Source organism: Desmodus rotundus, chromosome 6, assembly GCF_022682495.2.
Source record: "Desmodus rotundus isolate HL8 chromosome 6, HLdesRot8A.1, whole genome shotgun sequence".
In the NCBI taxonomy this organism is placed as follows: domain Eukaryota; kingdom Metazoa; phylum Chordata; class Mammalia; order Chiroptera; family Phyllostomidae; genus Desmodus; species Desmodus rotundus.
In genome coordinates this window covers 49,212,358-49,228,328 of record NC_071392.1, presented here as the reverse complement: position 1 = coordinate 49,228,328, position 15,971 = coordinate 49,212,358, and the positions used below count along the sequence as shown (strand labels likewise).

General features: G+C 35.2%; 1 protein-coding gene and 1 non-coding gene across 2 annotated transcripts in view; both read left to right on the top strand.

Moving 5' to 3' along the window:
- COG5 (component of oligomeric golgi complex 5) overlaps positions 1 to 15,971 on the top strand; it is a 333,141-nt gene that overhangs the window by 175,502 nt on the left and 141,668 nt on the right. Inside the window, exon 8 of the mRNA XM_024557957.4 lies at positions 2,584 to 2,749. Within this exon, the coding sequence (XP_024413725.2) occupies positions 2,584 to 2,749 (166 nt within the window). The remainder of the gene's footprint in view (positions 1 to 2,583; positions 2,750 to 15,971) is intronic.
- Positions 191 to 353, top strand: LOC112303769 (U1 spliceosomal RNA). Its single transcript, XR_002974686.2, has one exon. It is a non-coding gene; the product is annotated as a U1 spliceosomal RNA (small nuclear RNA).

Below are 15,971 nucleotides of genomic sequence, written 5' to 3'. Positions count from 1 at the left end.
CAACAACAACATGGATGAATTTTACAAATAGAATATTGACTAAAAGGAGCCAGACACAAAATGGCACTTCCTTTATAGTTCTACTTATGTGAAATTTAAAAAAACAGATAAAACTAATCGATGGTATTAGAAGTTAGGACAATATTTGGAGAGTTGCACTTGGGGAAGGCACACAAGATTCACAGGTGCTGTACTTACCTGGCAGGCAAAATACCATGATCACGAAGGTGGTTTCCCAGGGTGAGGCTCACCCGCTGCACTCCAGGTGTGCTGACTCCTGCGATTTCCCCAAATGTGGGAAACGCGGCTGCATAATTTGTGGCATTGGGGGGCTGGGTTCATGCTCTCCGCTGGGGAAAGAAAAAAAAAGTCATAGGTGCTGATAATACTTGGTTTCACTAAGTGGTAGTTACATAGGTATGTTCACTTTTTGATAATACATGAAGCTGTGCTTATATAATTTGCATACGCAAATTATTATTTTATAGTTCCCCAACTAACAAATGATATATTTATATTAAGCAATGAATGTGAATAATTGGCATTAATTGAAAAAGTCATCATGTTAATGGGCAAGCTTAACATTACATCTAGTTATAAGTACTATAATTATAAATATTACTATAAGACGCCTTTTAAGAATGAGCCATGTATGTTTCTGCTTTTAAAACGTTTTGGCAGTTAATCATTTATGGAGTGGGAAATTTGAAGGCTGGTCTATTTTATCCAATGTTTTTTATTGTATTTTTTGATTGACTTTTTTTTGAGAGAGATGAAGAGTGAGCTTTAGCCAAATCTTTTAAGTGAAATAATGACTTTAAATGTTTTTCAGTTAATGTATATAACTTACAGTGTATATTCAACTGATAAAACTGAAACCTTACCATAATGCTGAGAAGTGGTGCTTTTCAAATCCTTCAAAGATAGTTAAAGCAATAAGTATAATATTACAGTATATATCAGCATTCTAGTTTTATGTGGTTAAGAATATTCTCTGAAGTTGCTCAGGCAGTGCTTTATAGGATTATATAGAAATTTATATAGTGATAAGGAAAAATTTCGTTACAACTGCCTAATTCTAGAAATCTACTAAAAATTTAAAGCATATCATCACTGGATGAAACTAACAACAATCCAGGCAAAGTACTACACCTCATATTTTCAGTTAATTATTTTTATATGAAATACTTCATTTTCTACCATTTCATGTCTTAGTACTGAGAGAGAATTGATAGTATATACTACAATTAAATTCTATTATAACCATATTAAGTTAAGCTTTTTAAATGAAAACATTTTAATTTAAAAATATCCATTTGTTTCTTTTTCTTGTTTAATGAAAAACAAAAAAGTGGACATTGTTATTCATCAACTGTGTTTAATGATATTTTCTACTTTGCTTCTGTGCGTGTTTGTATGTATCTACAGTATGTACATTTACTAACACCAGTAGATTTCAGAAACAACCTTTTGTCTTACTTATAAACTTAAAAGTGAAGAATATAAGTTGAAGAAATAATTTAACTTTTTAGCTATGTTCTTCTAATAACAGCCACTGGATCATAAATAAAAGAGGAATTTCAGCTATTTGGGCCTGGAGATATATGTTGGTGTACTAGATTCTGGCTTGATAATTCAGTGATTTACTTGATGACAAATCCAGCAATCTATTTATATTATCAATACTACAGACTTAATCTTCTCTTAGTGTTCCTGCTACCTACTTTGTTACCTACCTCCCTCTGCTTTAGTCACTTTGCGCCAGTAACCATTAAGGCCTTTTTACTGTTCACTGGCTGCTAAGCACTTTTCTGCCTCTGCGCTTTTGCTGATACCTCTGCTCAGATCGTAGTTCCCAGATTCTCCCTGGGCTCCCTCCATTACATGCAGGCCTCTCTTTTTGTCACCTCAGAGATAGATCCTCTGACTCTTCTCTGTAATAATTCCCATCATTCTCTTTTCGTATTCCCTGCTTCATTTTTTATAACATTATCAAAATCTGATAGGCTGTTATATTTATTGTTATACATTTCTCAGTAATTATAAGCTCTGTGAAGGCAGGGACTTAATTGATTTTGTTCACTACTATATTTCTAGAACCAAGACAGATACATAGTAAGCACTGTGTAAGTATTTGTAGTTAGAGTGAATGAATAAAATCTAATGAAAAGTAAGTATCAGTCTGCATGGATTAGCCTTCACTTAACTATGCAGAATTCATTGATTTTACTCTCCAAACAGATGTAGGATTACTGTTCCAGCATGACCCTCTCCGTAAGTATTGGTGGTAAATTTTAAAAACACTGTAATAACATAACAAACTTCTCATCTTATACTTCAAACAAGGAGGAAAAGCACATGAGTGAAATTATATATAGAATATCTAACTTTGTCTTTTATGAAATAAATAATGACTAAAAATAATATTTGTTCCAAATGCATTGTCTTCGTTCTTGTCTTTGATAATTTTAAAATATTGTAGTAACTGCTCAAGTACCAATAAAAGTTATAGATTCATGTATCTTTTTGTTTGTTTTTCTCTTTGTATCTATTTCCACCCTACCCACCTCCACCTTTTAAAAGAATCCAACCCAAGTTGGAACAGCTCTTCAGGTTTTCCATAATCTTGGAACTTTGAAGAATACTATCACCGGCGTCGTGGAAGGATATTGTGCTGCTTTAGAAGAAAGTATCAGCAGTGCATTAGATGTCAAAGTTTTGACTCAGCCTTCTCAGTCAGCTGTGAGAGGTAAGGATGTGGTTTATATTTAGTTACTTTATTTATTTATAGCCAAGAAGCCCTTTGAATAGTATATGAAACACTTGAGTTTCAAAGCAACTTAATGACTCATTTTTAATAGACAGCAAATTAGAGAAGAAATTATGTTTCAGATTTTATTTATAACATTTTTGTCTAATCAGTGGGTTGAACTGGCCAATTGGTATATTCAGAACTTGTGGATAAAAATCTATAAACTGTGACTTCATTTAGTTCAGAGGAAACAGATGCAGGGAAAAAAGGAACATTTTTTTTTTTCTCTGAAATCCATATCCTCACATGTACTTCTTACTGAGAGAGAAAATATTTTTTAAGGAAATGCCATCTCTATCTTAGCTTTTTGGGCTTTTCCTTATAATTTTGGTATTCAGGAACAACAATGGCTAACTATAAAGATAGAAAAAATGACAAAGCCTTTGGAAACATTACAACTATGGCAACTACTGAAGATAGGTAGAGTCAAGTTGGAGAGGAGTATCCCCACATTGCCCCTGATAGAGACATTCATGTGTATAACATACTTCACAGATAGGAAAGACTGCAAGTTATGTGTACCTCACACTTCCCTAGGCAGCCCCAACTTGGCATTTTTCACCTTCTGTTCTTTCTTCTCTCCTATTAACGTGGATGAGCTGTACTTGCTCCACTTCTGCGTTAGATCCCATTACTCAAAGGCATTGTTTTAATAGATCCCCTCTCTCTGCCACTTCATCAGGTTTCATTTTTCACTTGTCTTTTTCATCACATATAATCATGCTAGTGTATATTCTGCTTAAAGACAATCAAACAAGTCTAAGTTGACTGTTACTTTCTTCAGCTTTACTACCCCATTTTATTTCCTCAGACTGTAGAAAAATGCCCCAAAGTACTGTCTGCACACACTGCCTCCGGTTTTTCCCTTTCCATTTTTCTACTGAAGAAGGTACTCTAATCACCATAGAGTTGTCTTAAAGAATAAATGGAATAACACATGTAAAATTAAAAACAGAATTCTTTTTTTTAAATTTTTATTGTTATTCAATTACAGTTGTGTGCCTTTTCTCCCCATCCCTCCACCCCATCCCAGCCAAACTCACCTCCCTCCCCCAACTCCACCCTCCCCCTCGATTTTGTCCATGTGTCCTTTATAGTAGTTCCCGTAATGCCCTCTCCTCACTGTCCCCTCCCCAAGAACAGAATTCTTGATACATAGCTAATACTAAAAGATTATTATTGGCAACCATTATTATTTTTACATTTGCTATTTACATTTTACAAAATCTTATAGCACAGAATGTATGTCACTCATAAATAAGGTATACTAGATACAAAGAGATAAGTCTTAGATCTTGAACACATTTTTAAAGGTTAGCACAAGCCTCTGAATACTTCTGTATTAAGATTATTTTAGGAGAGCTTTGAACAGAAATTACGAGAGGAGATTTCACTCTCAGTTTTCCCTAGCAATTATTCTCAGAAAGGTTGATCTACTGTTTAAATTCTCACAAGCAGTTTAATTTTGTCCCTCTTGTGTTGTCAAAAATAGGGAAAAAATGAGAGCCGTTATTCACATGCTGTTGATCCTAATGTACAGCTTTTTGCTGTAAGGGAAATAGTTTAAACCCGTATTATCGTCTGTTAAGGAATGGATACTGTGATTTAATGTAGAAACCTTAAGCATCGATTCTTTATTCTTTTTTAAAAGAATTACTGTTATTTTTATTTTTTATTTTTATTATTTTATTGTTGTTCAATTATAGTTGTCTGTGTTTACTCCCCACCACTCCCCCACACCCCAGCCAAACCCTCCCCCCTCCCTTGCTTCCACCCCCCCTTGGTTTTGTCCATGTGTCCTTTATAAGTCGTTCCTGAAAAGCCTTACCCCCTCCCCCCACTGACAGTATTAATGTTAATTTTCTGATTTGTTCCTGGTATTGATATTATGTAGTAAATGTTATTGTATTTTAGAAATACGTGTTAAAGCATTACATTCAAGGTTGGGCATCATGTCAATAAACTATTCACAAAAGATTCAGGGAAAACAATTTTTTTTACTATGCTTTTCAAATTTTCTATAAGATTTTTAAAAAATAGCATTAATGCAATTTTAAGAGGAAAATGTTACTTATGACATATTTAAAAGTTTATAGTTTTATAAGAAAAAATTAACAACTCAATTATGATTTCACTCATATGTGGAATCTAATGAGCAAACTGAACTAACGAAGAAAATAGAGACAGACTCATAGATGGAGAGCTGATGACAGTTCTTGGTGGGGTTTGGGTAGAGGAATTGAGCAGTAAAGGAGAAAGGACTCATGGACAACAGTGTGGTGATTGTGGGGTGGGGGTGCAATGTAAGGGGGACAAATGGTAATGGAAAAAATACAATAAAATATATTAAAACATAAAAATCTTAGAATCAGAATAAAAAATAAAGACTATTAATAGCCAATTCAAAGAAAACATCCAATAAATGTGAAAAGATGATCATTCTCTTTTTGGAGGGTGAACTAGTTGTTAGGGAAATAGAAATTAAACAAGATATTAAACAAGATACTATTTCTCGGTCATGAGATTGGGTAAGGTCACAAACTCTTATACTCTAATTGTAGGAGAATAACATGTTCCAACCACTGTACTTAGTTTTATCAAATTGTTCTGTAAATTTTAAAATGCATATACTTCATGACTTTGCTATTTCTCTTATAAGATTATACCCTAATGCCGGGGTTCCCAACCCGATACCGTCCTCAGCCTGTTAGGAACTGGGCCACGAGCAAAGCTCACCTGAGCTCCACATCCTGTCGTGCCTCCCCCAGCCCCGTCTTCCATGAAACCAGTCCATGGTGCCAAAAAGGTTGGCACCGTTGTGCCCTAGAGAAATTCTGATACATATGTATTTGAATTTTTACTGCACTATTTTTTAAAATAATGAAACAGTGAAAACAACCTTTTCTTCAATGGAAAAATGAATAAACTGGCTTATTTATTAAGTAGACTACTATATGATATTTAAATTAATAAGTTTCCAAAATAGATAATTATCAAAAACATCACATTGAAAAAGCAAGTTGCAGAAAGAGACATACAGGATGATGCTATATTTAAAGATTAAGAACCTGATAGACTATGCTATATATTGTTTTGCATATGTAAATATGTAATAAAAGTATAAATATATACAGTAATAATAGTTGTTAAATTCAAAATAACATTAGCTCTGGGGAGAGAGCGAGAAAATGGGACCAGGTAGAGAGGGGTATAAAGGGAACTTTATTTATTTTTATTTTTTTTAAGTTTTTATTTATATATTTGAGAGAGAGAGAGACAGAAACAGGGAGAGAGAGAGAAACAGAGACAGTGATATGTTATTCTGCCCATTTATGCATTCATTGGTTGCCTCTTGTATATGCCCTGACCTGGGAGGAACCCACAATTTGGCATGTTGGGGTGATGCTCTAACCAACTAAGCTGCCTGGCCAGGGCAAGGGAACTTTATTCATTCACTTTTAATCCTTTTTTAACATTTTGTTTTTAAGGAATTAATTTTTTTTTAAATTTTTGCTTTTCTTTTTTTGAATTTTTTAAATTATATTTTATTGATTATGCTATTACAGTTGTCCTGAGTTTTCCCCTTTTTCCCCCTTCTACCCAGCACCCCCTACTCCTTCAGGCATTTCCCCCCACCATTGTTCATGTCTCTGGGTCATGTAAGTTCTTTGGCTACTCTATTTCCTATACTATACTTTACATCCCCATGACTATTCTGTAACTACCCAAATGTGCTTCTTAATTCCCTTACCTCTTCACCCATTCTCCCTCTCCAACCTCCCATTTTGGCTACCTTCTGGTAACTAACTTCTTTTCTTTTGCTTTTAAGAGTCTCTCTTTATCTTTAACCTTTGGCTTTTTAATAATGATGTGTCTTGGAGTGGCCCTCTTTGCATCCATCATAATTGGGATTCTCTGAGCTTTCTGAACTTGCATGTCTATTTCCTTCACCAAATTAAGGAAGTTTTCTTTCACTATTTTATCAGACAGATTTCCAATTTCTTGCTTTCTCTTCTCCTTCTGTCAGTCCTCTGAAGCAAGTGTTGGACCTCTTAAAGTTGTCCCAGAGGTTTCATATACTATCCTCATTTTTTTGGATTCTTTTTTCTTCTTGTTCTGATTGGTTGTTTTTTGGCTCCTTATGTTCCAAATCATTGATTTGATTCTTGGCTTCATCCATTCTGCTGTTTCCCTGTACATTTTTCTTTATTTCAATTAGTGTATCTTTCTTTTTTGACTGGGTCTTTTTTATGCTGCTGAGGTCCTAAGTTCCTTGAGCATCCTTATAACCAGTGTTTTGAAATGTGTTTCTGATAGATTGCTTATCTCCATTTTGTTTAGCTCTTTTTCTGGAGTTTTGATCTGTTCTTTCATTTGGGCCATGTTTCTTTTTCTGGTCGGTTTGGCAGCCTCCCTCTATTTGTTTCTGTGTATTAGGTAGAGCTGCTTTGTCCCCATGTCTTGGTAGTGTGGCCTAATGTAGTAGGTGTCCTGTAGGGTACAGTGGCACAGCTTACCCTTTCACCCAAGCCAGGTACTCAAGGTGCACCCTTCGTGTTTACTTAGTACACCCTCCTCTTGTAGCTGAGCCTTAGTAGCTGTTGGTAGATCAATGGGAGGGGTTTATCCAGGCCACTCAGCTTCAAGGATGGCTATAACCACTGACCACCAACCTCCACCCTTGGTGGAGGATCAGCTGTGCAGGGGCAGGTTGTTGGTGCTCTGACATGGTCTGTGGCTGCCCATTGGGTGCCCTGGCCCTGGGGTTTCCTGGGTAGTGCAGGCCAAGGTCAGCCCCCACCTGTGTTTTGCCCAGGGTATCCTGCTTTAAGGCCTTTTTTAAAAGAGGAGTTTTAGGTTCATAGCAAAATTAAGAGGAAGGTAACAGATTTTTCATATACTCCTGTCTTTATACATGCATAACCTTATCTATTATCCCCCACCAATGGTACATTTGTTACGAAGGATGACATAACAATGACACATCATAATCACCTAAACTTCATAGTTTACATTAGGGCACACTCTTGGGTAGTGTACATTCTATGAGTTTGGACAAATGTATAATGACATGGCTTCATCATTATAATATCATACAGAATATTTTCCTAAAAATCCCCTACGCTCTGCCTATTCATCTCCAACACTTTCGTCCCTGGTAGCCACTGACTTTTTATTGTTTCCATAGTTTTGCTTTTCCCAGAATGTCATATGGTTGGAATTATACAGTGTGTAGCATATGTGCATATGTTACTACATAGATTTAAGGTTCTGCCATGTCTAGTCATGACTTGATAGCTCTTTTTTTTTAAATGCTGAGTGAATATTTCATTGTATGGAGGTACCAAGTCGTCCATCCACCTAGTGAAGGATATCTTGTTTGCTTCCAAGTTTTGGCAATTATATAAAAAAGCTACTAAACATTCATGTGCAATTTTTTTTTCTTTTACTCATTGGGGTAAATAGCAAGAAGCAGAATTGCAGAATTGTTGGGTTGTACACTAAGTATGTATTTAGTGTGATAAGAAGTTGCCAAACTGTCTTCCAAAGTGGCTGTACCATTTTGCGTTCCCATCAGTAATGAATGAATGTTCCTGTTGACCCACATCCTTGGCAGCATTTGGTGGTGTCAGTGTGACAGAGTTTGGCCATTCTAATAGGTATGTGGTAATATCTTATTGCTGTTTTAATTTGCATTTCCTAGATGATATATGTAATGAGCATTTTTTCATATACTTATTTGCCATCTATATATCTTTTTTGGTGAGAGAAGTGATTACCTCTCCTTCATCTTACTGCTTTTGTTCCTTTGAAAAAGATCATTTGACTATATTTACGTGGGTGTATTTCTGGGCTTTCTAATCTGTTCCATTGATCTGTCTATTCTTTTGTCAATACCACATTGTAGATAGTCTTCATCAAGTTGAAAAAGTTGCCTTTATACCTAGTTTATTGAGAATTTTTATCATTAATTGGTGTTGGATTTTGTCAGATATATTTTCTATATTCATTAATGTGATTCTGTGATTTTTCTTTTTAGTTTGTTGTGATGGATTGCATTAACTGATTTTTAAATGTAGAACCAGCCTTGCACACCTAAGATATGTCCTACTTGGTCATGGTGTATACTTCTTTTTATATTTTATTTGCTAATTTTTTGAGGATATTTGCATCTATAATCATGTGTAGCTCTCTTTTCTTGTAACATCCTTGTTTGGTTTTGGTATTAAGGAAATGCCCTCATAGAATGATTTGGGAAGTACTCCCTCTGCCTCTATCCTCTGAAAGATATGGTAGAGAATTGGTATAATTTCTTCCTCAGATGTTTGGTAAAATACAACAGTGGGTTCATCTGGACCTGGTGCTTTAATTTTAGAAGGTTATTAAGTATTGATACAACCTCTTTAATAGATATAACCTATTCAGATCATGTCTTTCTTCTTGCATGAGTTTTTGCAAATTGCATCTTTCAAGGAAATGTATGGGCATAGAATTCTTCATAGTATTCTTTTATTGGCCTTTTAATTTCTATGTGATCTGTAGTGATGTCTTGTTTTTCATTTCTGATATCAGTAATTTGTATCCTCTCTCTTTTTCTTAGTTAGCTGGCTATAAGATTATCAATTTTATTTTTTTCATTTATTTTTTATTTTCTATTTTTTTAATTGTTGTTCAAGTACAGTTGTCTCTATTTTCCCACCACCACTCCTCCCTGCCCCACCCATCCCCACCACCCACCCCCTTTGGCTTTGTCCATGTATCCTTTATGCAAGTTCCTTGATGATCCTTCCCCATTTTTCCCCCTCCTCATTATCTCCCCACTCCTCTGGTTACTGTCAGTTTGTTCTTTAATATCTCTGGTTATATTTTGCTTGCCTGTTTGTTTTGTTGATTAGGTTCCACTTATAGGTGAATCCTATGGTATTTGTCCCGCATTGCCTGGCTTATTTCACTTAGCATAATGCTCTCCAGTTCCACCCATGCTGTCATGAAAGGTAGGAGCTCTTTTCTTCTTTCTGCTGCATAGCATTCCATTGTGTAAAGGTACCATAGTTTTTTGATCCACTCATTCATTGATGGACACTGCGGTTGCTTCCAGCACTTGGCTATTGTAAATAGCGCTGCTGTGAACACTGGGGTGCATAGGTTCTTTTGAATTGGTGTTTCAGGATTCTTAGGGTATAATTCCAGTAGTGGAATTACTGGGTCAACAGGAAGTTCCATTTTTAGTTTTTTGAGGAAATTCCATACTGTTTTCTACAGTGGTTGCACCAGTCGGCAATCCCACCAACAGTGTACTAGGGTTCCCTTTTCTCCACAGTCTTGCCAGCACTTGTTTATGGTGGCCATTCTGACCACTGTGGTTTTAATTTGCATCTCTCTGATGGCTAGTGATGTTGAACATCCTTTCATATGTCTCTGGGCCCTCTGTATGTCCTCTTTGGAGAAGTATCTGTTCAAGTCCTTTGCTCATTTTTTAATTGGGTTGTTTGTCTTCCTGGTGTAGAGTCATATGAGATCTTTATATATTGTGGAGATCAAACCCTTGTCCAAGGTATGATTTGCAAATATATTTTCCCATACAGTTGCTTCCCTTTTCATTTTACTGATGTTTCCTTTAGCCATGCAGAACCTTTTTATTCTGATGAAGGCTGATTTTTTCAAAGAACCATATTTTTGTTTGTTTTATTGATTTTTTTCCTCCATTAATTTCCTGTTGGAAATTTCATTGATTTCTTCTATAATTCTTATTATTTATTTAATTTGCTTACTTTGTCCTCAATTTGCTCTTCTTTTTTTTGGTTTTCTAAGGTGGAAACTTGCTGACTTTTAGATTTTCTTTTTTACCTAATATTTGTACCCAATATCATAAATTTTCCTTTATCACTTTTACCAACGTCCATTAATTTTTAATATTTTCATTTAACTCAAAATATTTTTCAATTTCCCTTGAGATTTCTTTGACCCATGTGTTATTTAGAAATGTGTTGTTTAATCTTTACACATTTGGGGGACTTTCTACTTATCCGTGTGTTGACATCTAGTTTAATTTCTTTGTGGTCTGAGAACAACCATTATATGATTTTTATTCTTTTAAATTTGTTAAGGTGTGTCTTATGGATCAGAATGTAGTCTGTATTACTGAATGTTTCATGTGAGCTTGAAAAGAATGTATATCGTGTTACTGTTGGATGAAGTAGTTTGTAGATATCATTAGATACAATTGACTGATGGTGTTGTTGAAATTCAACTATTTCCTTAATGATTTTCTTCCTGCTAATCTGTCCGTTAATGAAGGAGGGATGTGGAAGTCTCCAACTGTAATAGTGGATTCATCTGTTTCTTCTTGAAATTCTTTCACTTTTTGTTTCATGTATTATAGTTTGACATTCTGTTGTTAGGTACAATCATGGTAACTGTTATATCTTCTTGAAGAATTGACCTCATTTATTATTATGTAATGTTTTTCTTTATCCCTGATAACTTTTTTTACTTTGAAAATGTTCTGTCTGATAATATAGCTGTTCCTGCTTTCTTCGATTAGTGTTAGAATGATATATTTTTCTTTGTTTACTTTTAATCTATATGTGTCTTTATATTTAAAGTGGATTTCTTATGATACATATAGTTGAGTTACATTTTTTGATCCACTCTGTCTTGTCTTAAAACTGGTGCATTTGGACCATTGACACATAAAGTGACTGTTGACATAGTTGGATTACTCTTTTCTATTTGTTGCCCCTCTTCTTTGTTCGTATTTTTGTCTTCTACCCTTTTTCTTCCTTTTTTGGTTTTAATTGTTCATTTTATATGATTCCATTTTTTTCCTTCCTTTAGTGTATCAGTTATACTTTCTAAAAATGTTATAGCAGTTTTCATAAACATTGCAATATAAATTTAGAACTAATTGAAGTCCACTTTCAAATAATAGTGTATACCACTTCATAGATAGTTTAAGTACCTTGTAATAACACAATAATCCTAATTCCTTCCTCCTATCCATTGAACCGTTGCTGTCATTCATTTTACCTGTATATAAGTATACATAAACATATACAAATAAGATACAAGTACACACAAGATATAAACATAAGCATATTAGGATAATCAGATACATTGCTGCTATTATTTTTTGAATATTACTGTTATCTTAGTTAAGAATAAAAATGTCTTTATTTTACCTTCACTTGTCCCTTCTTCATTGCTTTTTCTTATGTAGATCCATATTTCTAACCTATATTATTTTCCTTCTCTCTAAAGAACTACCTGTAACATTTCTGGGTAGGTGGATCTATGGGCAACAAATTGCCTCAGTTTTTGTTTGACTGAAAAAATCTTTAATTACCCTTCACTTTTGAGGAATAACTTCGCAGGTAGAAAATTTTAGGTTGCTGTTGTTTGTTTGTTTAAATCTCAACATGTGCATACTCTCTCAACCTCCCACTCTCTTTCTCGGGTGATTTCTGAGAAGTGGGATATAATTCTTTTTTCCTCAACTTTGATTTTCATTGATCTGTGATTTGGTGTCTGGCATTAACTCGGGGCAATTCTCAGTCATTGTTGTCTCAAATAGTTCTTCTCTTCATTTGTCTGTCTTCTCCTGGTATTCCCATTACTGTATATTACGCTGCTTGTAGTTGTCCCACAGACAGTTTTTTTTTCAATGTTCTCTTTTCTTTAACGTTCTTGAGGATTTTATTGATATAGGCTCAGCCCAAAGATTCTTTCCTCAGCTGTCTCCAGTCTACTAATAAGCCCATCAAAAGCATGCTTTATTTCTCTTTCATTTTTTTTTAACTTTAGCATTTCTTTGGGTTTTTTCCTAAGCATTTTCATCTCTTTGCTTAAATTGCTCATCTGTTTTTGCATGCTGTTTACGTTGTCCATTATAGCCCATAGCATATTAATCCTAGGTATTTTAAATTCTCGTTCTCGTAATTCCAATATTCCTGCCATGTGGGATTCTGATGCTTGCTCTGTTTCTTTAAATTGTGTTTTTTGCCTTTTAATATGTCTTGTAATTTTGTTATCGGTAAAGGTAATTGCTGTAAATAGGCCTTTAATATGGTGGTAGACATATGGGGAGGGGAAGCATTCTATAGTGCGATTGTTAGGTCTCACTCTCTTAGTGAGCCTATACCTTCGTTCTGTGAACTTCCCAAACAAGTGTAGACTTTTTTCTCTTTTAGGTATGCAAGAAAGACTAGGCTAGATTTGGGTATTTCTGTTTCCCAGGTCAGTGAGGCTCTGGTAATTAGTTTCTCCTGAGAGCAGGCCGTGTTAAGAACAGAGCGCTCTGCTTGTTTGACCATGATTCCTTCCCCTCTCCTCCTCTGGAAACATGAGGGGCTTTTTGTGTGATATTTACCATGGAAACCTAGTCAGTCTCCTAAAGGTAAATCTCAGTATTGTAGGATTTCTCTGTGACTAGGTCCCCCTGGAGTTTTTAACTCTCTGAATTGTCCACACTGAGCCTCTGGCAGTTCACCAGTTACCATTCTGTTTTTCCTGTCGGAAAGGAAACTGGTTCCCTCAGCAGTTGTGCTGGGGAGCCTCTGCGTTGGTAAGCAGCCCCTCCCTGTACTTGCTTGTGGGTCTTTTCTAGTTTGAAGGAGAGTGCTTTGCCACATTTCCTCCCCTCTCTTATGGGTCCAAGAAGAATTGATGACTTTTCAGTCTGTTCAGCCTTTTACTTGTTAGGACAGAGTGGTGACTTCCAAGCTCCTCACAGGTGGAACCAGTAATGGAATTGCTAGTCAAATTTTTATAGCTCGTTTTTTCTTTGATGTCTAAATGGTTCTTTGTTTATCTTTGAAGTTCAGCAATTTCTTTAGGGTATATTTTGGGATTGAATGCTCTATATCTATTTTTGAGTTAGATTATGTTCTCTTGGGTAGAAAAGTTTACATTGGAATATTTTTCTCTTCAGGAACTTTATGCATATATCACATCTTGTTTTCCATTTTTAGTATCTTCTCCTTAATTATATTTTATATCTTTGTATGTTATTAATTTTGTATGATTTCCTCTTGCCTATTTCCCATGTCTTTGTTTTCACCCTTGATCATTATAATATATTTTTTGATGTGGTCTTAATCTTTGTTACATATTTACACTGAGAATGTTTCCTCTGATTACTTTGAGACAGTGGAAAACTAAGTAACCCTTCTTGTTTCCTTTGGGAATGCTTTTGGTGACCTACGTTTATCATTGCTTTTTCCTTTATTTCTTTCTTCTTCCCTACCCCCACCCTCACCCCCAAAATATGTTAGGTCCAATGTTGTTTCGTTTCTGATTACTATTTATCCTTGAAAGTTACTGCTTAATAGTAGGGAGAGACCTGGGCAGTCTATAACTTTGTTTTAGGTTTGTTGTCTAGTGTTAACCAATATAAATTGGAGGCTATAAAAAAATTAAAAGTGTATTTGGGGATTTAGAGGATTGAATCTGAGACAGGCAGATTCAGGTAGCAACCCAAACTGTGCTCTGGAGAGAACAAAGAAAGGCGGTGTATATAAAGATAAAAACCACAAAATATAATTCTTTCATTTAAGTGAAGGAATTCTGGCTGGGTTAAAGGGAATTGTACAGTTTCAGCATGCAAACAAGGTAGGAAGAAAGTAAAATCCATATATGGTAGCGTTTTCAACCCTTTTCATCTCTGGCACACATAAACTAATTACTAAAATTCTGCAGCACACCAAAAATACATTTTTTTGCAGATTTGATTAAAAAAGTATAGGTATAATTTTGACTTATTCATACGAGATGTCTATTGTTTTGTTGGCTGTTGTCATTTTTTTATTTGACAGTCTAAGCAGGGGTGTCAGCCTCATTTTCACCGGGGGCCATATCAGCCTCACGGTTGCCATCAAAGGGCCAAAATAATCTTAGGACTGTATAAATGTAACTACTCCTTAACTGTTAAGGAGTTGAAACTACATTCCTTTAGACTCTTAAGAGAAAAGGTGTCAGTGCCCCTGACTAAATAGTCAGGTATTGCATGTTTTGAAAATTCTTTCAGCAACCAGATTGAAAATCTCTGACGTATGCTGATGGGCAGTCCTTGTTCCAGGATGTTAGTGACTCGGCCTTCAGCTGAGTTTAGCAACAGGTTTAGCAACTTAATAGCAGCTCTAGGAATTGAGGCACAAGGTATGGGGAGCCTCTTGACTCTATTTTAAGTGATTCTTTTAGCAATCTTCCTTCCACTCCCCATTGCCATCTAGTATAACTGTTCACCCATTTTTATTTCCTTCTACCTTGGTAACACTTCTGTTCTTAAATTTTGGACTGTTCTGGAATTTAGTGTGAATCGGGGTAAAGCCTTTAAGCAATTTCTGTGTGGAAACCTCATTATTCTCTGCTTTTCTTTCCTCTTTCACCTCCTTTTACCTGTAATAGTCTCCCCAAGTCAGAGGGCTAATTCTTACACAACGTCAGTATCATTTTATTATGATTTCTTCTCTTTCAGCTTTTCTTTCTTTGCCACTCTGCCACATTACTGACTTCTTCCCTGGACCATCCATGACTAAACATCTCAGCTCCCAGCAAAGAATCATTGGATGGCATGCCTAAATTCTTAGAATTGATTTTAAGAACAATTTGTTCTTCGTTAATGGTCTTAGATGCCAGCTGTCGGGTTCCTTGTTCATTTTGATTTATCTACAGCATTTGGGGTACATCATAATCTCAAGTTTGTAGTTTTAGTTGATTCCTAGTTTTTTTTGAAGTTGACATTTTGCTCTACTTTATGTCCTTGTTTTCATTACCTTTCAAGGGGTGAAAGTAGGAAAATTATTTTATCCTGCTATAATTTACTGGACACGACTCTTAAGTATTGTCTCTTTGAGGAACTCTCATTTTTTTTATCACTTTAATAGAACTTAGTGTATGGCACTCTATTTGTTTCATGCGTCCCTTCAAGCTAACTAATAATGGCATCTGTTTTTCTATTAGTTATTCTTTCTTCCCTTCCTTTGCACATCTGTCCTATGTTCAGTTGATTATTTCTATCATATTTATATGACAAGATGTATTAAGCTTATGAGAATAAAAATCTCTAAATACTAAGCTATAAGTAAGAAAAATAAAGCCTTCAGAACAAGTTGAACCTGTGACTGTGATTTTGTTTTTCTGTATCTCGGTTTTTCCAAAG